Genomic DNA, 27794 nt, shown 5'->3' with positions numbered 1-27794 from the left:
TTCCCAATGAAGTTTTTGTCAGAATATATAGCATAACACTTAAAAACAGTTTTCAGTAAAAAATTGTATTCATTTACCAAGCTTTTCAGTAATATTACTTGTGATTTTGCATTACTAGACCTCTTCATCTCTTCTAGTTGATGGTTGTGTTTTCAATAGAAAATAATGCCTCTTACAAAACTAATTTGTTCTTTTAGAATCAGTAGTCAGGTTTGTGAAAAAAGAATTTTTTTAGAACCATAAGTATTATAGAATGGGATTTCTTTTCTTTCTGTCTTTTTTAAAAAACTGATGTTCAATTTAGGTAGCAAAGCAAAAATGAATTGTTAAGCACAGAAATCCTTATGTATTACATTTACTATTAGTTTATTGGATGTTATATTGCTTCATGGAAAGGTTTTTTCTTTTTATAGTAAATTGGGAACAAGGGATACTATACCATTGCATATGAACAAAGAATCATGTGAAAAATTACATAGAAGCAAGTATGGCAGTTTTAAATTCCGGAGTGTAGGGGCACCAGGGTGGCTCAGTCAGTTAAACGTCCGACTTCAGCTCAGGTTATTTTCTCGTGGTTCATGAGTTCAAGCCCCAGCGTCGGGCTCTGTGCTGACAGCTCAGAGCCTGGAGCCTGCTTCAGATTCTGTGTGTCCCTCTTTCTCTGCCGCACCCCTGCTTGTGCTCTGTTTCTCTCTGTCTTTCAAAAATGAATAAGCATTAAAATAAATAAATGCTGAGTTGTAGACTGTTTTATACTAAGCCGGGGAATTTGTTTTCTGAACCTTTGTGCCAACAATAGAGCACAAGTTCATTTAATTTGCTACCACGGAATGATAAATATTTGAGTCAGGGAAATCTTTTCTTAGTGTTGAACAGCATTTCATTTACAATGTCTGTGAATGCATTTTACTTGTAGAAATAAAAATGTGTATTGAAAAGATATGATCTTATCATCCTATGCCCAATTGCTCTTTTTAAAAAGTTTCTTAGATGGGCAGTAGAAAAGCACTGTTTGTAACAGAAAGGAAAATGTTCTTGGAGTTTTATTTAAAAAAAAGCATGGCACATCAGAACAACAAGGGGCATGTTAGCATGTTTTATGTGTAACTACTGAGTTGGAAAAATTCTTTATGTCCGTTATAACCAGTCATTTGCAATAACACAGTTAGGAAATAATGAGGATACCCTACTGTGTGTGTGTGTGTATGTGTGTGTGTGTGTGTGTGTGTGCGCGTGTGAGTCCCCCATGCCTTATGCTAAGTGCTCTCACTGTATTTTCTCACTTAATCCTCACTACAACTCATAGCTCATAGTAGCAGAGTCAATATTTAAAGCCAGATCTACCTGACTGTAGAACCAGAGATCTTACACACCATTCACACTGAGGTCTAATCAATGTAGCTTTAGAAGAGTGAGAAATAAGGTAAAAAAAATTAAAAAAAAAAAAACAAAAAAAACCCATTTCCCAATGACCCTCCTTTTGGTATTTCTTAACATTAGGAAGTGAAACAGATATGCCTTTGTTCAAAGCAATTTAGTACTAATTTAAGATTAAGAAGAAAGAGAAGGCCATCTTTTTGTTGTTGTCACAGTTATCATTTTTGGATGTGATGTGTATAGTCAAATGCGATTACACTATGTATATTTCCTCTGATACGAGAAAGTGTGTTTGAAATTATTTACTATTAATTTTACTCAAGCTGTTAAGAGTTCACAAGGCTCAAGTTTTCTTTTTAGCCTCCTTTTACTCTAACTGGTCATTAAGAGCTGCTCTGGAAATCCCATGCTTTACCCAGAAAAAGACTGAAAATGGAAAATTGGTGTTTATTTTTTGACTGCTCTGTTCTACTAACGCTACATTTGTTTTCCTATTCAAAGTGATGAGAAAGGAATTATTTTCAGTTTCCCTGTAGACTGCCCTGTTAGTGAAAACATCTCAACTGTTTAATAATTAGGAGAGGTTGTTTGCGCGCTTAGCTTCTTTCAGGTATGTTTTTATTATTTCCCTTCTTGTGTTGGGCTTTCTGTTTTCTTTGAACTTTTGAATTGTCTGAAAGAGAAAACTGTACAGTTACATTTAGCAGTACTTTTCAGAAACACCCCAACGAGAGACTATGATTTAGTGTTTATTTATGTTACACACAATTGACTGTTCCATATATATATATATATATATATATATATATATATACACACATATGTCAGTTTTTAGCTGTTGAGGTCTATGGGGAGTTTGAGTGAGTATAATTTAGGTTCAGCTGTTTGAGGGTTTTCATTAAATTACTTCTCTCTGGCTTAGAATAACAATGTTTATCCCAATTTTACACATCTTCTCTCTTGTAGTTTTTGAGGTCTTATATTAAGTTTCTGGATGCTTTTGGGGAAGAGTGATATAAGTAAGTTTGACTTAGCTTCTTAATAGTCAAATTTTCCATTGATTTCAGTTGTAAACCCTATGCACTTTGAAACCCTCTGGGCAATCGAATCCTAAACTTGGTATATTAAAGGAAGGAAGCCAAAAGTTCTGATAATTCAGATGCTGAGAACAGTAACCAAATCCAGCCTATGCTAGCTCCTTTTCAAAATAAGGGAACTTCAGATGGTGAATCTATGAGTTATTGGGAGTTGTTTTGTTTTGGTTTTGTTTTTGTTTTATTTTGGTGCCAGTCATTTTTTATTGGGTGTTAATTCTCAGTTCGGATATGAAAGGATTTGGGGGTTTCAGGCAAAGGTCATGGTCACGAATGCAGAGTGCACCTGCCACCCTGAGCCATTTTCACTGGTACTTGTTTAACCACTCATATTTGAGCTCCTTGTAAGAAGGGCAGTAGTTCAAAATCATTTAGAATTCCCAGTAAAGAATCGCTTTTCAGCCTTTGGACTAAGATCAAGTGTAGAAATCCTAGCAACCCTCCCTTTTTTCACACTGACATACTTGTGACAATGGCAATAACCTCAAATGCTTGGGGCGCCTGGGTGGCTCAGTCGGTTAAGCGTCCGACTTCAGCCAGGTCACGATCTCGCAGTCCGTGAGTTCGAGCCCCGCGTCAGGCTCTGGGCTGATGGCTCAGAGACTGGAGCCTGTTTCCGATTCTGTGTCTCCCTCTCTCTCTGCCCCTCCCCCGTTCATGCTCGGTCTCTCTCTGTCCCAAAAATAAATAAACGTTGAAAAAAAAAATTAAAAAAAAAATAACCTCAAATGCTCCAGCAATGCCTTTAGGGGTGGTATCCCCCATCAGTATCCAGCTTGGAGCTCTCCATGGGTTGCTTCTCTTTCACAGGTATGACTGACACCATCTTGGAGTCCTGGGTGTCCGCTGTGCTGGCTGCATGAGCACCTGTGAGGTTTTTTTGTTTTTTGTTTTTCTTTTTTGGCACCTGTTCATGTTTTGAGCTTAATGTTCTTCATTGATGAGGTAGTATGGCACAGGGAGATATACATGGGATTTAGGATTAGATTACCTGGACTTTTTTTTTTTTTTTAATTTTTTTTTCAACGTTTTTTATTTATTTTTGGGACAGAGAGAGACAGAGCATGAACGGGGGAGGGGCAGAGAGAGAGGGAGACACAGAATCGGAAACAGGCTCCAGGCTCTGAGCCATCAGCCCAGAGCCCGACGCGGGGCTCGAACTCCCGGACTGCGAGTTTGTGACCTGGCTGAAGTCGGACGCTTAACCGACTGCGCCACCCAGGCGCCCCAGATTACCTGGCCTTTTAAAAAGGTTTTTATTTTAAACAGTTTGTGATTCACAGGGAGATCCAAATATAGCACAGAGAGGTCCCCTTCACCCTTCACCAAGTTACTCCTAAAGGTTACTTAGAATGCAACCATACTACAGTATCAAATACAGGAAATTGACATATAGTTCTAAGTTGTTTTTATCGTACTTGTAGATTCATATTAGCATCAAGATACCAAATTAGAAGCATCAAGATACCAAATTATTCTATCAACAAAGATGTCTCTTATGCTGTTTGTAGTTGTACCTGCTTTCTACCCTGCCAACAGCCCTAAACCCTGGCAACCATGAATCTTTTTTCCATCTCTATAATTTTGTCATTTCAGGAAGGTTATATTAATGGAATCATATGGTATGTGGCCTTTTGAGGTTGGCTTTTTTTTCTTGAGCATAATGTCTTTGAAACCCACTTAAGTTGTGTATGTCAATAGTTTATTCCTTTTTTTATTGCTGTGTAGTATTATACCCTATGGATTTGCTGTATGGGTGGGCCACAGTTTTTAACCTTCACCTATTGAAGAATGTTTTGAGTTTTTTTGTTTTGGTTTTCAGTTTGAAAATACAATGCAAAAAAAAGAAAAAAAAAGAAAAAAAAAGAAAATACAATGAAATTTGTGTTTGTAATAAAATTTAATAATTTTATTGGAAAAACTTATTTGTAATAAAGCTACTGTGAAAATTCATGTACAGGTTTTATGTGGACATAAATTTTCATATCTCTGGTCTAAATGCCCCAAAAGAGTAGTTGCTGAGTCATTTGGTAAGCGTATATTTAGATTTTAAACAAACTGCCAAACTATTTTCCATACTGGCTGTACTGCGTTGTATTCCCTCCAGCAACGTAGGAGAGATCCTGTTTCTCTGGATCCTTCTCATCATTTGGTATTGTTACTGTTTTTTAATTTTAGCTGTTCTAAGATACATAGTGTTATCTCACTGTAGTCTTATTTTCCTTTCCCTAATGCCGAGTGACATTGAATACCTTTTCATATGTTTATGAAATACATATATTTCATAATGTAATGTCACTTCATGTCCTTCACTTATTTTCTAATTGGGTTGCTTTTTTTTTTTAAGCGTGGAGTTTTGAGAGTTCTTAATATACTATAGATGCTAGCCCTTTGTCATATAACTTTCCTAATTAAAAAAAAAAAAACTATTATGGAAAATTCCAAACCTGCACAAAGTTAGATAAAACTGTATAATGAACCTTACTTTTCTTTAATGATTAACAGTACCTTCTCCACACTCAAATTGTTTTGAATCACATTTCCAGACATCATGTAATTTCATATATACATATTTCAGTAGGGCTGTAAAATATAAGGACTCTTCTCTTAAACACAACCGTAATGGCATGTCATATCTAAAAGAACACTAATTCCTAATATCATCAAATTGCTAATTAGTCATTACATTTCACCTTTTGATACTTTTTCACTTGTTCTAGACAGAATACAAGTAATGTCCATCTGTACCTTGCAATTGGTTGATAAGCCTCTAAAGTGTCTGTTAATCCATAAATTCTCCCTTCCAATGCTGTTCTTTTTGAGTTTGTTAGTTTGCTTTTATCAGCAATAAATACAGCTGGATATTGAAGCAATAGAAACAGATTTCATTTAGTTACTAAAAGAGCTGAACCCCTTTCCAATTTATGCAAAGGTGACTGGGTGATTTTAAAGGGAGAATGAGGTGGGAGAGAGGGGGAAGACTCAACTGGAAAATCACGAAGATTTGGTCAGTGTAAATGCGGTCAGGCTAGTGGTGTTTGCTGGCTAGCAGTTACTGAAATGAGGATTTTAACCCCCTGCAGAGAGTGGGAGACAGAGGCCCTGTCCTTTCTGATGATAATGTATTACAGGAATGGTTCTCAGATCCCTGAGAAAGACACTCCTGGGTTGTAGGAGATGCCTCTGCTGCATCTCAAAAAGACTTGAGGAAGGATTGACAGTTATTTACCCTTGTTATTAAATGTTCTAAGAAAGGCAGGTCAGGAGCTTATCTTAAGATGTTAATTAGAACAAACATGAGGGGCGCCTGGGTGGCGCAGTCGGTTAAGCGTCCGACTTCAGCCAGGTCACGATCTCGCCGTCCGTGAGTTCGAGCCCCGCGTCGGGCTCTGGGCTGATGGCTCAGAGCCTGGAGCCTGTTTCCGATTCTGTGTCTCCCTCTCTCTCTGCCCCTCGCCCGTTCATGCTCTGTCTCTCTGTCCCAAAAATAAAAAAATAAAAACGTTGAAAAAAAAAAAAAAAAAAGAACAAACATGAAATCCTTTGACAACTCTGATCTTCTGGAGAGGAACTTAAAAGGGGACTGGCTCATTCCACGAACTCGGTGTTAGGTTGTTAGAAGCCACGTTAGTTGAGTCAGGTCTCAGTCCACGGCTAGAATGCAGTGTGATGCTGAGAATGCTTTGCAGTTCACAGTTTTGCCTTGTTTTGTTTTGTTTTCTTTACTTTTTTTTTTCTTTTCATTTTGTGATGCTTCCCACAGTCTGCCTTTTGCTGATTTCATCTCCATGATGTCAACAATATCAGTTGAAGAACATATCAGTTCGTCAGTCCACTATATTTCCCTTAAATTGATGGATTTAGAAGTTTGATTGCATTCAGGTTTTCTATTTTGGGTAAGAATACTTCATAGACAGCGTTACATACTTTCAGGAGAAGTGAGTTACGATATACCTAGACCCATTATTTCAGTAGGGATTGAAAAATGTGCTATTCTATGGGGCGCCTGGGTGGCGCAGTCGGTTAAGCGTCCGACTTCAGCCAGGTCACGATCTCGCAGTCCGGGAGTTCGAGCCCCGCGTCGGGCTCTGGGCTGATGGCTCAGAGCCTGGAGCCTGTTTCAGATTCTGTGTCTCCCTCTCTCTCTGCCCCTCCCCCATTCATGCTCTGTCTCTCTCTGTCCCAAAAATAAATAAACGTTGAAAAAAAAAATTAAAAAAGAAAAATGTGCTATTCTAATTCTATCATTCTCTCCTCATTTATTTGCTAGAATATCTATCAAGAGAAACATTCCTCCATGAAATATTTGGTTATCCTGAGGATACAGTTTGTATAGGCAACACAGGACAAACACTTGATTCTTGACCTTTATTTGCCGGTTCTGTTGTTGATGTTCAAATGCCCATTTTGGTGAAGCTTTCTTCAAGTTGGCCTTTAAGGCCTTTCGATGTGACTTCAGTTCTCTTCCCTATTATTCTAGATATACCATGTTTATCTTATTCATTCTCTACTCCAGACCTAGAAACATCCACTTCTCCAAAGAGCTTTTGGTTTCTTTTATTTGGGAATGATTTTTAGGAACAAAATCAGGGCATTTGTGGTGCTTATTGCTAGTGGATAATTCACTGTGTCTCCAGGCCTTTTCAGTGGCAAGTTCTGTCAAAATCAATTATCTTTAAAATATGAAAACAAGTGGGGCGCCTGGGTGGCTTGGTCGGTTAAGCGTCCGACTTCAGCTCAGGTCATGATCTCACGGTTCGTGAGTTCGAGCCCCACGTCGGGCTCTGTGCTTGCTGACAGCTCAGAGCCTGGAGCCTGTTTCAGATTCTGTGTCTCCCTCTCTCTCTGCCCCTCCCCTGCTCATGCTCTGTCTCTCTCTGTCTCAAAAATAAATAAACGTTAAAAAAAATTTAAAAAAAATATGAAAACAGGTAATGAGTTCATTCTGATTCTTTTAACTGAACTCAGGGTGGTTTTCTGGTTGGGGTGAATCAAATTGAACGCAATTCAAGGAAATGTTGAAAGCAAAGAACTTGTTACTATTGTTGCAAGTAAGGGGACAGGGAGACAGGTCTCAAAGTGATGCAGGCTGACTGGGTCCAAGGAGAAGAGGGTCCTTTGCTTCAGGCAGAATAGAAATCAAACGTGAGTGAAGAGAAGTGAGAGCAGTTTGTTGAAGGCATGGAGGGCAGATAAAGAAGGAGCATCTGGGAAAGGAGAGGCGAGTGAGTCTTGACTTTGCTTGGGGTCTGGGGTTTTATTGAGGATTGTGGTCCAGTGCACTTATCTTCTCAGGCATCCAAGAACAAAGATGAGTGTTAAGGTGACCTCTGTAAGTCACTTAAGCCCAAGATCCAGGGGGTCTTGGTGAGTCAGCTGTCTTGGAAAACATTCCAGAGACCCTGCCTGATCACTCCTTAGATGTTAACTATTGTGCTGGAAGACTCTAAAGAAGTATTAACACCTTGACCTTTACAAGGAGGACATGCATTATCTGTTCTATAAGGTGTGTGTAAGGCAGGGGTATAGGTCCTAGCAAGAATAGAAGTAATTAAAGGAGCCAGAAAAGCAGTCTCTTATGGGGTCCCTTCAGTTTCTTTGTCTCAGAAGCAGTGTCTCCCCATGGGGTTAGTACAGGAAGCTTTTATTGGGTGTGTGGGGCATGGGGGCAGGGAGCTTGCATAAACAATTGGGCTCAGTTGTGCATGCTAGGATGTCAGCATGCTAGTGCATGTATCCATGTTCAAAAAATGGCAGAAAACCCCACCCATAGGGGGTGGGTCTTAGTTTTATAATGGACTAAAGGTAACTTCAGGAACTCAGGGGGGTTACTGCACAGGTCCCCAGCTCCAGTCTGGCTCAAACTGGCTCATGTAAGTCACTCTAGGTGAAACACACCTAGCAGGGGGCTCTCAGGAGAAACCCCTAGTTGAGCTACTCCTTGGCTGGAACTTTTAGTTTTGCAAAACATCCTTTCCCCTGCTTTTGTCCTTTCCCCTCCTCCTTTCTCCTGATGGCTTGCAACCCTCTTATTTGGGTAACTTCCCATTGCACCCTAGCTAACACTTTCAGCTAAAATTTGGAACTACAAGGATATTTACCTAACCTCGTTGATGGTACGTCTCTTGTTGCCACTGAAAATTCTGGTTCCTAACAACACAGGTATAATTACGTATTTGTTTTATCCGTTTTATCCTACGTTACTCATGTAACAGTCTCAAAATAACAATACCAACATTACCAGAAACAGTATGATTATTAAAAGTAGTTTGTGAATTTTTTATAATGCTTTTTGCTTTTAAAGTATATAGTACTAGGTATATACAGTAAAATTCCCGTGTTTTAAACTTACTTGATATAGTTCCTTTTTGTGTAGTTTTGACTTGTTTGTTTCATGTTGCTTTTGATTTTGAAGGATTTTTTTTCTTGGATTTAATTTGTTTTATAACCCTATAAATACTGCTTCTAAATCTGCAAAATCAGGTGTACTCAGAGAGGCCTGTCCCAATCCTCCCTGCCCTGTCACCTCACTTCACCTATAGGTAGTCCTTTCTTCTTTTTTCCTTCTCTTCCTCCTTTTCCTTCTCATCTCTAGTGTTAGCTATAATTTAAAATATACCCCCCATCCTCCCATCTTAGATAAATGTTAGCATATAATATACACTTTTCTGCTGTTTTTTTTAACTGAATAATGTATCCTAGACCCTAGTATATTAGGATCATCATTATAAACATTGCTTATTGAGCAACTGTTATAATAGTTAGCTCCTTAAGAATCACTGAGATGGCCCAAAGGATTTCCTTTTGTCTTCTCTTTGGCCTTCAGTTTTTCAAGATTCTAGCTTATTATTTTATTTTATTTTATTTTATTTTATTTTATTTTATTTTGTTTTGTTTTGTTTTATTTTAGAGAGAACACAGGCATGCCGTGAGTGGGTGGGAGAGGGACAGAAGAGAGAGAATCCCAAGCAGGCTCCATGCTGTCAGCGCAAAGCCCAGTGCAATGCTCAATCCCACAAACTGTGAGATCATGACCTGGGCCAAAATTAAGAGTCAGACGCTTAACCTGCTGAGCCACCCAGGTGCCCATATCTTTTCCCTGAGCCAAAATCCAGAATCAGATACTCAACCAACTGAGCCACCCAGGTGCCCATATCTTTTCTTATTTTTTTTTAAGTGTATTTCTTTATTTTGAGAGAGAGAGAGAGAGAGAGAGAGAGAGAGAGAGACGAGCAGGGGGAGGGACAGAGAAAGAGGGAGAGAAAGAATCCCAAGCAGGCTGTCTCAGTGTCCCAAGCACACTGTTAGTGTGGAACCCGATGTGGGGCACGAACCCATGAACCATGAGATCATGACCTGAGCCGAAATCGAGAGTCGGATGCTTAACTGACTGAGCCACCCAGGTGCCCCTCTTTCCTTATTTTTAACTTTCCTTAAAAAAAATCTTTAAATAATGGAATTGATTGCCTTTTTTTCTGATTATAAAAGTATTTCATGTTAACTGCTGAAAAATTCCAAACTACAGAAAATTATGAAGAAGACATGAAAGGTGTGCCTAATATCAATATCCAAGGGTAACCTCAATTAGTGTTTTGGCACTGCCTTAATCTACTTGGCTGCTCTAGCAAACTACCCTAGACTAGGTGGTTTAACCAACAGATACTTATTTCTCACAGTTCTGGGTCTGGGAAGTCCAAGATCAAGGTGCTGGCAGATATAGTTCTTGGTGAGCATTGACTTCCTGATTTGCAGACTGCCACCTTCTCATTGTATTCTCACATGACAGAAAGCATGGAGGAAGCTCTTTCCTGTGTCTTCTAAAGGCACCAATCCCACTGTGAAGGCTCCACTCTCATGACCGAATCACCTTTCAAAGGCCTCATCTCCAAACACCATCACACTAGGGACTAGAATTCCAACACGTGAATTCAGTAGAGGGATACAAACATGCGATCAGTAACAGGTGCATAGCTCACCAGTCTTTTACACACACTTTAACTGGATTCATTCATATTGTGTGTGCTTCTTGATCGTCTTCTTTTATATTTATTTAACAATGTCTGAGTGTTTATACATATCTTTAAATATTATTTTAGGGGTGCCTGGGTGGCTCAGTTGGTTGAGCATCCATCTCGATTTGACTCAGGTCATAATCCCAGGGTCATAGGATCAAGCCCTGTGTTGACCTCCATGCTGGAGTGTGGAGCCTGCTTAAAAAATTAAGATTTTCTCTCTCCCTCTCTCTCTCTCTTCCTCTTTTCCTCTGTCCCTTACCCGGCTTGTGTTCTTTGTCTCTTTCAAAAATAATAAATACATAAGTGTTCTTTAAACATAATCTCAAATGATTAAATAGTGTTATTCCAATGTTTGGTGATGGTAACATTTATTTAATTATTCCCCTATAATTAGATATTTAGGTTGTTCCCAGTTTTTCACTGATGTGAACATAATTCATTCTGTGCATTTCTGATTTGAGTGTGATTACCAAAGGTTGGGAAAGTGTTTTAGGCTTGGCTGTATGGTGCCAAACTGCTATTCAGAAAAAAGTCCATGGGATTACACAAATTTTCACTCCCATGAGAAGTCGACCATTTTGTCTGTCTCACGGAGAGCCCATGCCACCACTGTATTCTGTTATAGTTGTCAAAAACTTAGTATGTATTTGTAAATAGTGGGACACTAATGTTCCTTACATAAATTCCTTAGAATATCTCAGATTTGTTTCCAAAGATGAATTTGTGGATCTCTCCTTGCTTTTAGATGCCACTTCTTGCTACTGGCATCTCTCTTTGGTGAGATAACACCAGCCACGAACATGGCTTACATGTGATAGAAGTTTATTTCTTCCTCACATTAAGTCTGAACTACATGTTCTTGATTGGTGGGCAGGTTACCTCCACACTGTGATTCAGGAACCCAGGTTCCCTCCATTGGTGGCTCTGTATCTTCAAGCAGTGACTTCAGCTTCTGGGCTTGCTGCATGAAGCAGGGAGAGGAAAATGCCGAGGTGTTCCAATGCAGGAAGATCATAAGGGCCAGACCTGGAAGTTGTGCCTGTTACTCCCGCTCACCTTCCTCTGGCTGGAACTCAGTCATGTGGCCGTTTCTAACCGTCAGTGAAGCAGAGAAGTTATGTGCTCAGGAAGAAGAGTAAACAGGATCTGGGGAACAGCAAGCCAGTCGCTGTGACAGTGTACTTCTCTGTGGCAACATTTCTGCCTGGTTTGATTTTGTTTCAGGGATGAAACCTGGATGACTGGGAGTTGGAAAAATCAGTTTTGGTCGCTCATAAGCAATTTTTGTTCATCTCTGATTTTTGTATGTATAACCAATAGAGGAAATTGTTTAGGAGATGAGTTTCTGAATATGGCAGAAATATTAGTTTATTAAGATTGTAGAATAGTATAATGATAGAAGTGGTTGTCTTTAGCAAATGAAAAAATTAAATCATCTCGTGTAAAAATGGCTCATCCAATATGGATTATTAATTCACCTACCTTATTTGGATTGCTTGTGGTCCTCTGAGTATTTTAAGGGCACATTTTATGTATATTGAAGTAATTGCAAGGTAAGTGTCTATCAGAGAATAGGCTCATTGATACTGTGCAGATATGGTGTAAATACAAAGAAACTAAAACAAAAACAATCCAGTGTGCAAAACAGCCATGCAGGAGAGGGGTTATTCATGCTGCAAATTTGATTTTCCTTTTATTTGCAATAACCTTGATCCTGAAATCCATTAGATTGAACTAGCTAAGAAAGAAGAACATAGCAAAATTAGATGCCAGTTAATATTTTTATGCTGTTTTCTTGAAGGGGGACCTGAAAAATCCTAAGGGTTCTGGAACGGTAAATGATTTTAGGCAGATGGGTATGTTTCCCTGCCTGTACCTCTTTTCTCACAAAGGACCAGAAGGGCCTCATGTGAATTGTCTTATTTTAGTTCTCAACCAAATCATATTATATGAGGACAAGATGTTCTTCTTTTTCGTTCACTGTAGCATACCAGCCAGCTCTGTCAGGACTTAATGATTCCCCAGCTGTCCACACTGGTGAGGACTCGCTTAAGGCATCCATCCACATGTCCGGGACATGCTTCAGTTGACCACCTGGGGGTACCCACTTTCTATCGGTTTCTCATAAAGTGCTTGTTAGAGAAATTGCGATCAAGCATGATTCTTAATCACCTGCCTAATAGAATTTCACCGGCTGCCACATCTTGAAGAGAGGCTGTGCCTGGTTTGTCACTCCTGGAATTGGCCTATTTGGCTTGGAGGTAGAGTGTAGATGGGACCCCTAGAAACAAATCACTGAGTGACCATGGCAGAGGGACCACGGTTTCTTACTTGGGCAAGAGATGTGTCAAAATAGATTCTTCTGGAGTTTGTTTTCTTCATGATGAACGTCTGTTGTTTTTGTCAGTCTAAAGTATTCCCTTCATATTCATAATGTGGTTCTTCTACTTGAGTAGGAGATCACTGAACGGTGGAAAACTCTGCTTTTAGCTTTATTTAGTATGGTGTTTTTAGTAATAGGGCCCAGGAAATTGAAACCTTAGTGTTTAAAAACAATGGGAATGATTTTAAATAATTCTGTCATCATTAAACCTTGCATACAAGGAAAAGACAATAAAAGAGAGGGGCATATAAGTAGAGAAAAACTTTCATAAACTTTTAAATTAAGTATCACTGGTATTTAAAAATAAAGATGAATTTGTGATGTTTACATAACGCAGAGTATAAAGAGATAAATATCAAAATTACAGGCCACGAGATTTTGGACCTTGAGATTTGCTTGAATGTTTGGTTCTGTTTGTTTACAACTAAGATTGATCATTTTAGGTATTACTGTGTCTATCATTTATGGATATGATGCGTTTTAAAATCAAGACTGTTAAATTCCTTTTAATTACTGGTATAAGTTTGATTTGAATTTAGCGCTTAAAATATCAACTCTACTGTAATCAACCAGGCAGCTTTATAGTCTAGTAAATAAAGTCATTACAGTTCCATTGATTGCATATGTAGTGAATTCTTTACAGTCTTAGTGGTTATTAAGCCCTTGTTTCTGGGATGCCTGGGTGAATCAGTCAATTAAGCTTCTGACTTTGGCTCAGGGCATGGTTTGTGGCTTTGTGGGTTTGAGCCCCGTGTTGGGCTCTGCGCTGACAGCTCAGAGCCTGGAGCCTGCTTCAGATTCTGTGTCTCTCTCTCTCTCTCTGCCCCTCCCCTGCTCACACTGTCTCTCTCTCTCTCTCTCTCTCTCTCTCTCTTTCTCTTTCTCTCTCAAATAAACGTTAAAAGAAATTTTAAATTCTTGTTTCTTGCTGCCTCCCTTTCCTTTTGTTACTGTAATAAAATGCCACTATAAAGAATAGCCTATATTGGTTTATCCAGGTAGTAAAGATTTATCTGACAGCTGGAAAGTGTGGGTGAGAAAATTCTAGTTCTCATATTTTCAGAATTAACCAGATCAGTCAATTAGTAAATATCTTCCACCAGAGAAAGACTTGTTTTTGATTAAACTCTTATTTATAAGGAATTGTGTCATGGGTAAGAGGGTACATGTGGTGGTGGTAGAGGGGTGTGTGTGTGTGTATGTATGTACGTGTGTATACACGCATGTGGGTGTGGCTGCCCAAGGCAAGAGAAAGAAACCAATTATTTTCTTTGAGATTTTGCAGAACGAATGGTTTGGTTGATAGCAATTAATTTTACTGTGCCCTGCTAACCTGCTAGATGATGACCAGCTCACTCTGGTTTTCCCAGGACTTTCTTTTAAAAAAATTTTTTTTAATGTTTATTTATTTTTTGAGAGAGAGAGAGAGAGAGACAGAGTGTGAGCCGGGAGGGGCAGAGAGATTGAGAGAGAGAGAGAGAGAGAGACAGAATCGGAAGCAGGTTCCAGGCTCTGGGCTGTCAGCACAGAGCCCGATGTGGGGCCTGAACTCACAAGCTGTGAGATCATGACCTGAGCTGAAGTCAGGTGCTTAACTGACTGAGCCACCCAGGCGTCCCCTCCCAGGATTTTCTTAATGTCATCACTGGAAGTCCCAGGTTCCGGCAAGCTCCTTAGTAATAGGAACACTGGACTGCTTGGTTACCCTGCTGACAATTCAGTCTCGTGTATAAATCCTCTAGAATCTGAAAACTGTACGTAGACTTGAAAACTTCAAAGGATTCAGTTTGGCTTGAGTTCAGTTTAGGACAGTAAAAATGTGTTTGACAGTCCCACATCTGGCCCTGATACTGCTGGGGATTGTAAAGACAGTGTTAAGACTTCTATGATTTAAGAATTTTTAAAATTTGGTATGATGAGTGAGATTCCTACAGTATCAAATACCATGGGGAGTGGGCAAGGGAAACTAAGCCGAGTTAATACAGAAACGGATGTTGGTTAACATTAAGTTACTTTGCACTGGGTTCGGTGACTGGAAATATAGCAGCACTGTGATAGTATGTCCGTGAGAAAATAAAATTGGCTGCAGAGAAAATGGAAACACTATATTTAGCAAGTTGCTGTGAAAGTCATTAGGACAATGAAGCTGTTTAATGGGTATTAAAGAAAAGCGTCCAGGCTGCTGCTGGCCAATAGCGGATATTTATATGAAGTTAAAAAAGCTGTGAGTGTGTGGCATGGCGGGTGCATGATGTTGAGTTGAGGGCACCTTTTGCTCTTTTGGGAGGATTCGGAAAAGGCTGCCACCTCCTTAGGGCGGATGCAGCCAGCGCGAGGGTTCATGGGTTGTCGAAGGGCACATGCACTGGATTTCAGCCCTTGCAGGCCACCTCTTTTCCACCTGGCTGCCTACCTCGTGTGGGCACAACCTACACAACACATCTGGGTATCTGGTTTCAGTATCCAAACTGAATTAGAGGAAACCAGTGAATGAGAATGTTAAAAGTTAAATTATAGCATAGTCTTCTAGGAAAATATTTTGTTCTCTCCCTTCTCCTTTTGGGAAGGACGGAGCTGGTGGAATTTGAGGGAGATGAATCTTTTTTTCTGTACTTACCTAGCTGAATTCACTGATTCATTCCTTTTTCTGTGAGTGGCCATGAAATACAGCCCATAGGGTTTTAGAATTTTCATTTGAGGTGTGATCGCTGCACCAGTAGTGGCTACTTTCGGAGCCTTTGTGTTCTGGGTGCTGTGATAAGTCACTTACACACTTTGTCTCATTGAAATCTGCTCAACAAGGGTCGCCTGGGTGGCTCAGTTGAGCCTCTGACTTCAGCTCAGGTCATGATCTCACCGTTGGTGAGTTTGAGCCCATATTGGGTTCACTGCTGTCAGTGTGGAGTCCGCTTCTGATCCTCTGTCTCTTTCTGCCCCTCCTCCTCTTGTACTGTCTCGCTCTTACTCAAAAATAAGTAAACATTAAAAAAAAAAAAAAAAAAGAAATCCTTTCGATGAACTTGTAAGGTAGAAATTATGATGACCACTTTATGGCTGAGGTCCCTGAGACCCCAGAGGGCTAAAGGGGTTGCCGAGTCTTCCAGACGGTGACTGACAGAGCCAGGATTCTGTGTGACCCCACGGCCTGTGGTTGCTTCACCACACCTGGGCTGCCGCTACAGCACGAGCACCATATTTTGAGAGCTGCTTGGAATGAGAGACTATTTTACTTTTTTATTTTATTTTATTTTATTTTATTTTATTTTATTTTATTTTATTTTATTTTATTTTTTTATTATATGAAATTTATTGTCAAATTAGCTTCCATACAACACCCAGTGCTCATCCCAAAAGATGCCCTCCTCAATACCCATCACCCACCCTCCCCGCCCTCCCACCGCCCATCAACCCTCAGTTTGCTGAGAGGCTATTTTAGAGATCCCTCTGGCAACCAAGGCATCATACCCAGAGATAATTAAGACCTAGCAAACTGACATTATTACATTTTTTCTAATGTTTACTTTGAAAAATATAGACAAATATAATTGGATATGAGTATATATATAAAAAATATGCTTTTGCTCTTTTGGGAGGATTCGGAATTTCTAGTTCCTTTGGGACTAGAAATTTCTAGTTCCTTTGGCAACTTTCCTACTATAGCTTTTTATGTTATGTTTTAAAATGAGACTCAGGTCTACAGGTAAATCAAGAGAAAGTTTTTAAAAATGATATAACCAAAAGAAGCATGTATTTGAAAAAAAAATAGACTTCATTATTATGTATCCCTAACTTCCGCAATACTGGTAAACATTTTACACAAACATTAAAACCATGACAGTTACCTGAATAATGATTGTTCCCGTGTTATGTATATTCTGTGCTAAGAGCCACTGTGATTCTTATTTCTACTCTGAAATCTTAGGAGCTTTCAACATGTATGAGCTCTGGAATTTAAAACCAAAGTGCCTAGAATTAAACCTTAAAAGAATGTAGCATATTTGTCCTCAGCATAAAAAAGAGTTCCAAGTGAAATAAAACTTGAATCTCCCTAAAGTTAGATTCTTGGAGGAAATGTGAATTTTAAAGGTGTTTGCCAAGATTGTGCAGGAATGACCAGTCTCCACTTTCTAGCCTTTGCAGCTGTCACAGTCAGCCCTCTGACCTTCCCTCTAAATGGCATTAGGGCGTGGGTCCAGGGAAATGGGCTGTTCTCAGGATGAATTTGTTTGGACCAAGAAAAGGTTTCTCTTCGGCATCAACATTGCTTACCTCCCTGTGAGTGGTGCTATGTTTTCTTAGGCCACCTATCTTGACCGCACATGGCCTTGGCTGCAGGGAGGTGATCTATTTCAGGAGGAGCCCGTGTCTGCAGGAAGCCCAGGCTGCCAGATGTCCTCCTTGGCCTCTGCACGAACTCTGTACACGAAACCAAGTGTATTACAGAGCTTCAGGGTTTACTGTCTGTTTTTGCAAGTTGCTTCAGAGCATGTGCCTGATGGCCTTGTCTTGGAATTGGATTGGAGAAAGTGGCTTCGTAAAGGTTTGAGACTTCTTCTGCCGCATGTCTAAAATCTAAGCTGTCTGCATGTGTAGCACACACCCTAACCTAAGTTACTCACCCACTTACAAGCGTAAAAGTGGGATAGAGTCCCAGCTGGGCTGACCTGGCCTGCGTTTTACATGGATGTAACAAGTGCAAGAGAGACCAGGAGAGCTGCAGCATAGGATGACCCCCAACCCTGCTGGTATGGTGGCCCAATTTATGTCCTGGGTGTTGACTCTAAGGTTTAAACACCTAAGGAGGAGGTCACAGATGGGACCATGGGGAGACACAGTCCTGCTCCAGGTACCAAAAGAGCCCACGTGACAAGCTTGATGCCGGGTAAGGACTGGGGAAGTCTTAGGGGAGAGGGAGCTGCCTGGGTGAGATCCCTTGACCATTTTTGTGGCTGAGTAAAAGGGAGATGGAAATGACATCAATTATATATGGGGATATTCTACTATTGTTCAAGCCGCCATGGTTTCGAAAGTTCCACTTTCACATTTCCTTATTCACATTGCAGACACTTGACTCTGACACACTGAGGGTGCACCAGATACAGGAGAGGGGCTGTTGCGCCGTGTTTGCAGGGAGCGTCATTGTCCTGGGCGGTGTGCTCACTCCCGGTCCCTCTGCAGCTTCCTGGGCACCTCTCCTCCGGGCCCCTCTTACCTTCCCCACTCTTCCATCTTCTCTGTCCCTCCAGGCCCAGGTCATATCTCACGTGTTCCCCACAGCTTCCTCTCCTTTTCCAGTCCATGCTGACTTCTTAACTTCCAGATCTCTTTTCATCCTTTATTGTGTGTGTCTGTCCTTGGGGCAGGGCAGCAAGTCCAGAAAGGCCATGTGGTGGAGTGTTGGGCAACAGGCTCAGGAAGCAAAATGCCTGAGTACAATTCCCAGTTCTGTTCCTTACTGGCTTTGTGGCCCCAGGCAAGTTCATTCACTTCGTTATGCTTCAGCTTCCCCTTCTATAAAATTTTTTTTGATGTTTATTTTTGAGAGACACAGAGCATGAGCAGGGGAAGGGCTGAGAGAGACGCAGACACAGAATCCGAAGCAGACTCCAGGTTCTGAGCTGTCAGCACTGAGCCCACTGTGGGGCTCGAACTCACGAACCGTGAGATCATGACCTGAGCTGAAGTCAGCCACTTAGCCGACTGAGCCACCCAGGCACCCTAAGCTTCCCTTCCATAAAATGAGAATGGAAATAACACCTGCTTCAGGGGTGCCTGGGTGACTCAGTCAGTTAGGTGTCCGACTTCGGCTCAGGTCATGATCTCACGGTTCGTAAGTTCGAGCCCCGCATCGGGCTCTGTGCTGACAGCTCAGAGCCTGGAGTCTGCTTCGGATTCTGTGTCTCCCTCTCTCTCTGCCCCTCCCCTGCTCTGTATGTGTGTGTGTCTCTCCCTCTCAAAAATAAATAAAAAGGCATAAAAAAAACCCCGCTTGCTTCATAGTTTGTTGTTGTTTGTGCTGAAAGAGCTAATATAAGTGGTTAGGACAGTTTCTGGCCCATGGTGTACATTCAGTGATAGCTATTATTTAAGTGTTAAATGTCTGCTTTTATTTCTTTGATATATTGTTTATAGGACCTAACTCAGTGCCCAATATTTTGCCAATTAAATATTACTGTTGGAATAGCTTGTCATTTTTCATAAAGATAAAGTTGTAGAAGGCTTTTTGTTAATTTTCTAAATTGATCAGGTATGTATGGTATCCTGAATTATTATCCTTTTAAACATGTGTTATTGACATGTTTGTACATCAGAGTAGTGTTTGAAATCCAAGCAAAGGGAAAGTGAAAACAGAGATTTAGTTGGCAACGATGTGAGAGCTGGCAGAGCATTGGTAATTAAGGGTATAAACTAGATTGGCATTCTGACTCTCCTTGCTTATTACCTGTGGGAGCTTGGGGTAAGTTTCTTGACCATTAATAGTTTGGTTTCCCCATTGGTAAAATGAAGCTATTAATAGTGCACATCTTCTAGGATTGTGCTAAGGATTTATACATAGGAACTGTGCCTGGGTACCCTAGGCATTTACTCAACGTCAGCTATTTTATTGTTGTCATTGTTAACAGAAAATGTGTTTCCTTGGTTTACCAGGACAGTCCCAATACCAAATACTCTTTTTCACTAGCTGAATTGTATTTGAATTTATCAGCCCATATATTCCAATAAGAGGTTCAGAAAAATATGATTATAGTATTATTGGCTGTTTGTAATCTTCTTTGTGCAAAAGTTTACTTGTGTACCCACACCAATGCTCACTAGGTCTAGATATATGGGGATGGTATTCTCTATTCTGCCAATGACATATGGATCTTTCAAGGATTAAATGTTAGACTGGACTGAAAAGCCCTTTGACATAGAAAATGCCATACAGATGCATAATATGTATATTCTTGTAATGCGTTTTTATTGGGAATTTAATATTCTGGTTAGTAGAAAGTTTTTATAGATGCCAAATTAATGGCCAATTAACACATAATTGAAATACATTAAGAAAAGACTTAACAGTAAATTAGACTGCTAAATAAATGTAATAACACATACTTTCTTACTTATCCCTACCATAAAGCCTACCTACTTAGACTAGAACCTCTCATATCTGAATCTGATATCTCAGAAACTTCCAGAATCACTGCTGCCTACCATTCCCCCATTGGGACTGCTGGGCCCTTTGCTCTTTGTTATGGACCACAGAGTGGTTGCTGTAGAAACATCATATAGTGTCAGTTTCTGACAGAAATCAGATTGGGTCATCACTATGTGAAGCCCTTCACGGGCTGCTCACTGCTGTTAGAATAAAGTCTGAACTCCACAGTGGCATGTGAGGGTCAACGATGAAGTGCCCCTGCCTGCCTCTGCAGCCTCCCTGTCTGTCACCACTCTGCCAGTATTAGATCCTGCAGCTAGAATGAACTTTGATTTTCTTCATTTTGCTTGCCCTCTCTCAATCCTAGGCATGTGTATACGTATCTTATTCCTTCCCTCCTCACCTGATTCACTTCTCATCTTCCTCAGGTGTCAGCTTCATTGTCACTCTTTTGGGGCATCCTTTTCTGTCTTAACTCTCTGTTCCTGCTTGCCACTTGTCTCTGTGGACTGGCTGGCTGATTGTTTCACAGTGCAGTGACACCTGCAGAGCTATTCACATTCTCCTTTTGGCCATCTTTTCTCATTTAGAATTTCTGAATCAGCCCACAGTACATGGAGCTTGCATTTCAACCTGCAGTAACCACTACATGCATTCACCTTTAAGGACATAAAGGGTCTTCATGAAAGACCCTTTAAAGATGATGCACTGCCTCAGTTCATTCATTTGTATGAAAAAACCTGTACTCAAAGTTTCATTGTAGACTTATAGAATGGTTGAAGATGCAGAGGATCATTTTTAAGTAGAAGTCATTGTGTTGTTTACACGCAGAAATGCACTTAGTAAATAATCTATGTTGAAAGTGTGCTAAATAAACCAGCTGTATTTTACTTACATGGCTATAGTGAGTAGTGGATGCTTCAGATTTAGATTTGTATCTCACCTCTGCCACTTGCCAGCTGCAAGATCCTGAAGTTTTTCCTTCAGCCTCATTCACAAGATGGAGATGAGCATGGCTCATGGGCTACTAGTGTGGGACTGCATGAAACAAAAAAGGTGCATAGCACAGTGAATGACACATATTCAATGCATTAAGTATTCCCTATTATGAATGAATTGAAACTTTTCTGGGACTGTTAATGACAGACCAGGATGATATCATCAGAACTGAATTTTTGCTATTACATGTAGAAGAAATAAAAATTGGGGTCAGAGACTAAATCTAGTTGGAAACTAAATTCATTTTAGAAGGACTATAAAGGAGACCCTAGGTTTAATTAATAAAGCCTAAACTCATTGACTTTTGATACCTAAAGACCCTGATCTTATGCAAATAAGTTTCTGGACTTCATTTTTCCCCCTAAAACGACCTGAGCCATTCTGATCCCTTCTAGTTTTAACTTTGATTTTCAGAATGGTTAAGAGAACTGAAATGATATTCCCTTATGTCTTCTTTGTCTTTATTTCCACATATTACTTTGTATATAACACCGAGGTTAGAGTTTAAAATTTCTGGAAGAAACTTTACTACAGCCACAGAATGGGGTATTGAAGGTCAATTGGGGTTTTTGAATAGCTGGAACTGAGAAATGCATCTTATCTTCTTAAAATTGTTAGCTCCTTTCCTTCAGACTCTACATTTGAATATCAAAGGACACATCAAAGGTTGTTTCACTCCTCTTCAGAATGCCTTTGGTTATTTAAGATTTAGATGAGGCACTTTATGGGTTCAAGGAGAGTGCATTAAAGAAGAACCCAAAGACACAGAAGTTTCTTTTTGTTGTTTTGTTAATCTGGTAATCTTTTCTAATGTGAGCCTTGTCTTTGTTACTTTGGTCAAGTAAAAAAAAAACAAAAACAAAAAACCATTTTCCTTGTGTTTCAAATGGAAGCACATTCCTGAATTCCTATTTTAAAGAGCTCTGAATTTAATTAAAAAAAAAAAAAAACAATTGGTTGTAGTATATGACTCTTTATTAATCTCCTTTATTACCTTGAATAAACAAGATAAATTAGTATGACTGGTGTTCTAGAAGGAATTTTGTATATAGCTTAATGGGAGGAAAAATTTTCCTTCTACCCTTCTAGCTTCTTTGCTCTAATAATTAAGTTGGCATAAAATAGATTAACAGGAGAAAACAAATTTCATTTCATGTATGTGGGAGCCCCATAAAAATTTGAGATGCACAGGCAAGTCAGGCAGTCGAGGCTTACTTGCCTTCCTGAGTTAAGGAATTGGATAGGAGCCTGACCCTTTGAAGGGGAGAAGGGTAATTCACAAGACAATAGGAAGAGCGGATGTTTGGTAGTTACATATTTGCTCTTTCGGACAGATAGGTCTTTCAGTTCTCTGGTATAGCTTTCTCTCTGAGGAAGGCCCCCTCTCTAAGGGAGAAATAAAAGGTTTTCTGGAGTCTGCTGGGTCTTGATTGTCTTCAGCTTAAAATAATCCACATGCCAAAGTGGTGAATTTTAGGGTCATGTATTCTGCTCCCCTTCAAGCAGTTTATAATTTATTGGTATAATGTTAAAAAGTAACAACTCTTTGTATCTGAGATGTCTGCCACAGGAGGTGGTATTAAGGCAAAAATAAACAGATTTTTATAGATCCCTAGAAGGGCTGGAAAGTATAATATAACATTTTATTTAAACCAGCAGGATTTAAGGCTAAGGGAAATAGTACCATCCACGTGATTTTCCTCCTCCAGCTTGCTGTCTATATCCCAAACTGAGCATTCTTATTTTGCACCCTGGTCTACCATTGGAGGATAAGGAACACACAGAAAAAAAAAAAAGAGAGAGAGAGAGAGAGGCAGGGGAAGTTGAGTGGAGGCAGGTAAATATTTTAAAAACTCGGTTTGGGTCTGTAAGCATGTGTTGATCATTGTGTTATATAAATTATCCATTGACACAATAATTCTGTGTCACCCAAGTTCAGTGGCTTAAAATAACGAGCATTTATTTAACACTCAAGATTATGGTGGGTGATCCAGGGTGGTTGGTTGTCCTGGTCTCAGCTGGGACCTCCCTGGGATTTGATGACTGACAAGCTATGGAGGAAAACTTCAGGAAATCCCATTTAGCTCTGAATATTTGAACGCAATCAACTGAGAAGGTAAATGTTAATAGAATATTTGATGTCAGAAAAATAGAAAGTACAGGATGTAGGGGAGTACAGGTTAGGGAATTTACTTTGGATAATCTTGGTCTTTTGCTTTTATTTGCCTAAAATCAGAAATTGTTAAAAATGCAGAGGTGATAATGCCAACACCCCAAACTGATGTTAAAATATTTTTTTCATGTGCAACTGCAGATTATGAAGGGTCTCTCAAGTCTCACACTTGAACTAACAATTGCTTCCTCCTTGGCATTTCTTTTTAAATTTTTCAGTAGGGTTCTCTCTGTTTTTCTTCAGTTGTCACTTTATGATGTCATCAGCTGGTGAGAACATCCAAGGATCACAGGACTTTAGACTAAAACCATTTAAGTCCAACTCTCGCTGATAAAAGAAGGAAACAAAGCTCCTTGTGGACTTGTTACAAGTCATATAACCAATGAATTGGAAGCACAGGAGTAGAACCCTTAGCTCCCATCTTAGAGGGTTCCTCAGTGGTTTGATTTTGTTGTTGAAACGTTCTCTGGGTCACAGGGCAAACAGCAGAGACTGAAATTGAACATTATCAGTGGTGGTATTTGCATAGCGCCTTTTGTTTATAAGGCACTTACAGATACTTAAGCTTGTGATTGAAATGAATAGCTGAGAGAATCTGATAGAATAGCTAATATTACTTCTAGTTTTTTGGTCTCTTTCTCTGTAAAAAAGGAATTATAATATTTTTCCTCATGGAATTGTTGTAAGTAGTAAATAATTACAATTGAATCACTTAGATTTGTGTCTGGCATACATGAATTATTTGGCATTTTTATGATGTTAATAATAATATTGTCATTATTTGTTGTTGATGTTTGATTCTACTTTACAGACCATACGTGGGGAGAATTTCACTATCTAATTTTATTGTGAGTTGGGTAGGAGGAAGGGATACAGAGAATTCAGCTCTTGGAGTACTTCCTGTATGAGTTTAGGAATCTCAGCCTCTGACCTAGTGTTTACCAAAAAAGGGCCCATATCATTTTGGCTTATTTTCTCTTTTAATATTGGACAGAAACTAGAAATAGAAATCTTCAAAGAGGTCATTTTTCAACAGTGCCGTATGTATCATTCTAGGCTTTCATTGCTTTGGGATACTACATCTTAAAGAACAAATTATTTGATGTCTGAAAGAGCTTAACCTCTTAAGGAAATGAGATTTATCAGGGAGGAAAAATTTCTAAACAAAGGGACACTTTATAAATATCACTCCGTGAAATAACCATTGTAGTGAGCTTTCAGTGAAACAAAATGCAGAATTTAGGAATTTGCCCAAGTTTAACATTGAAAAGAAAACAACACCCTAAACCCTATGGTTTGTTGTTTTATAGAGAGGAAGCCACTTCTAACTTTTAACACTGTGCGAAAATAAAGCAGCAACAGAGGGAACCTGAGAAATGAAGCTTCCAAGAGCAGACCAACCCAAGAAACGCTTTTTCATTCATATGTGTTGCAATTTCAGGCCTCCCCAGCACCTTTTTCCTTCCCGCATTGCTATTCCCTCCCTGCTGCCATTTACAGAAATATCCAGGTTGATCTTTGTCGAGTCATCCTGAAAATGATAGTAATAGTGGAGGCAGAGCTGAGACAAGACACTTACCAGTGCTTTAACCTTTTTGGAATCATAGATCCTGTTGACACTAAAGATCAAAGCCAAGGATTTTGCTTCAGAGAAATGCACAGATGCAAACATACACAAATCTTGTGTACAGATTCAGGAGGTGGTGGACTCCCTTAAGCCTATTTTTGGGACATTAGTGATGCACCTGTGTTGTGAGAGCAGACAGTATCCCTGGCCTTCCTCCTTGCCAAGGTTTAAGTGCGGTGCTTGGGGATGGATCCAGTCCAGATTTTGCTAAAAGCTGACTCTAGTGGTTTTTTTTTTGGGCTCACCTCATTTTCTCCACTCATTACAAACTTGAAAGGTCAGATCCACAGCTGTTTCTGAACCAGGAAGAGGAAAAGGGAAGCAAGAAGAGAGGACTTGCTTCTGAGTGACATTATAGTACCTCCTTGCAGTACCATTTGGACATATATGTTTTATAAGCAGTTGTCAAGATAGACGCTTTTTTGTGATAGTAACCCACTCAGGCCTTATAAAGGGATCTCTCTCCAATAGCATATTGAGAATATTGGGAATAATGGGAATATTCCCGTTGTGTAAAGGGACCTCATTCAAGTGCAGATTTTAAGAGATTCTGGGAAGAAATACTTTGAAGAGAAATTGGATTAAGTAAGGTAAAAGAAAAAAAGGAAAAAGGGTAGGGAAAATAAGGATGAGGTGGAAACTGCTTGCTGGATTACATGATTCGATTTGACTTGTTTCCTTCACTTTGTAGATTAAAATACAGAAATTTGCATGTAGGTGAAATGACTTGCTTTAGGTTTTTGCTTGGGGTTCGTTAATAACTTTCTCTTGGCTTCCCTTTCATAGTCTTTATTAAAACCAGCCAATCATGTGCCTTATATGTGGAAATATGGAGCTCCTACTTTGTACAAGTGAGTGAGCTGTGGCAGACGCAGAGTCCTTATAACTTTCTGCCCCTCTAGAAGTTGACATTCTTATAACCTAGTTTGGTTCCAGAGGCCATAGGCAGGTGAGAAAATTGCCCACTGCGTATTGGTGAGCTGTGATCCCACCACTGATGCTGACTACCTTTGTTACCTTGGGTAAATTTCTTAACTTGGGCAACCTTGGCATCCTTTATTTTTTTAGGGGTAAGATATTTGTGAGATATTTTGTAGGTTGAAGATGTAGTGTCTCTCAAATTAAATTAAATAGCTAAACTCTTAATTTGTTTAAGATCATCCCTTTGACCAGTGTAACCCTATATTTGCCAGAATGCCTGGGTTATTTGGGTAGATGGGCTAGTAATATTCATAGCTAACAGTGCTAGGTCCTGCTCTATTTATTCTTTCATTTTTGCCCACAGCTTTTTTGTGGAGTAGATATTACTACTATCCCCCTTTTTATAAGTGAGGAAAACAGATGTGCAAAGAAGTTAAGAAACTTGCTCCAGGCCTTCCAGACAGTAAGCAGCCGTGGGACTGAAACCCAGGTGGTCTGACTCCAGGAGCCATGCTCTTAGCTATGATCCTTTCTAGTCTTTTCTCAAGCTATGACCTATTCACATTGAATGGAGAACATTATGTGTGGTGGACTCTAAAACTTACTTAATTTTTTTTTCTGTCCTGTTTCAGGTACTTGACAGCAAGGACCAATAGAAATTTCCTGCTTACCATGAGGCCATTCTTAAAAAGGGCCACTTTGGTCATAACTTATGTAAGTATAGATATGCTTCTGTAATATCTGATAAGAAGTGTTTTATTTTAACTTGGCTCAGAGACATGATCCAGATTATTTAATAGAATCAGCAATATATTCGAACAACATGATGTTAGGATCAAAGAGTTTACATGCCATAAATGTTACAACGCCTTGGAAGGTATGTATGAAAGCCTTCTGGGAATATGGTAACTCAAAGACAGACCGGATGAATTATAGTATTTTATGAGTCCCTTTCAAGGTGCTGATCCTGAATTGTCTCAGTAGCACAAACCTGGCTGTATCAGTTATCTATTGCTGCAAAACAAACCACCCCCAAACTTAGTGGCTTAAAACAACAACCACATATATTTACCCTGAATGCTTTAGCTTGGACAGCATCTAGCTGGATGGTTCTAATTGCTCATCATGATTTTTGACTGGGGTTGCACAGGCAGGTTCTTGTAGCTGTCAGCTGGGCGAGGTTGTCTGTCTGTGGTATCTCCTTCTCTAGGGTCTCTCCCTGTGGCCTCCCTCTAGCAGTGTAGCCGGGACATTTTTTTTTTTTTTTTTTACAACATGTCAATTGGGTTCTAAAAGAATGAGCCAAAAGTTGCAGGACCTCTCAAGGGTGAGGCCCAGAACTGATGCAGTGCACTTTCTACAACATTCTGTTGGTCAATGCAAGTCACAAAACCAACTTAGATTTAAGAGGAGGGGCAGTTGGCTTCATTCTTGATGAGAAGAGCAGAATGTACATGCAAAGGGGGCAGGAATTTTTGGTGGCCATCTCTGGTGACAGTCCCAATAATTATTTTCTTACATTCTTGGACTCAAGAATTCATGATTAGGAGATCAGTCTGTTATGCCACTGCTGTCTCCCATAAATTTCTGTCAAAATTTATGATAAATTTTGATAGGAAACTTACAAAAAAGTCTTTGAATTGTAATGTCACCAATTAATGTGATTTTCTTCTTGATGCTAAAGCGTGTTTATGGAAGAAGAGTATGGAAAATTTCACTGAAGGTGGAGAGCCTTGACTGGACAGTCTCAACAAAAGGGACAAAACGTTTCTCTAAAGTGTTCCCTAGTATCTTTGCACAGAGCTAGGATGATTCATCACTGGTTTCAGAAGTGATTTATTTTCTTAGAATTGTATGGGAATGCAAGTAATCTGACATCATTGGAGTGATGAAAGTTGTAAATTATTAATCCCTTTGTTCTTTTAAAAATTTATTATCAAAGCCCTTTCTACTATTTATCTTCCTACTCTTCTTGTTTAATTATTATGGCTTTTTTCCTCTTCATAGTATTTTAGGGAATTTATATTCTTTCAGGATACTTGTGCTGTTACATTTGTAGTTGAT

The 27794-nt window shown here is 39.6% G+C and overlaps 1 protein-coding gene across 4 annotated transcripts in view; it reads left to right on the top strand.

Annotated features, from left to right (window-relative positions):
• Positions 1 to 27794, top strand: part of TMTC1 (transmembrane O-mannosyltransferase targeting cadherins 1) — a 278157-nt gene that overhangs the window by 95912 nt on the left and 154451 nt on the right. For all 4 annotated transcript variants that reach the window (XM_045061612.1, XM_045061614.1, XM_023256892.2 and 1 more), the window contains one exon: positions 26363 to 26444. In XM_045061612.1, the coding sequence (XP_044917547.1) occupies positions 26363 to 26444 (82 nt within the window). The remainder of the gene's footprint in view (positions 1 to 26362; positions 26445 to 27794) is intronic.

This window comes from Felis catus, chromosome B4, assembly GCF_018350175.1.
Source record: "Felis catus isolate Fca126 chromosome B4, F.catus_Fca126_mat1.0, whole genome shotgun sequence".
NCBI lineage: Eukaryota > Metazoa > Chordata > Mammalia > Carnivora > Felidae > Felis > Felis catus.
The sequence above is the reverse complement of the archived record's forward strand: the minus strand, read 5'-3'. Positions and strand labels throughout refer to the sequence as shown.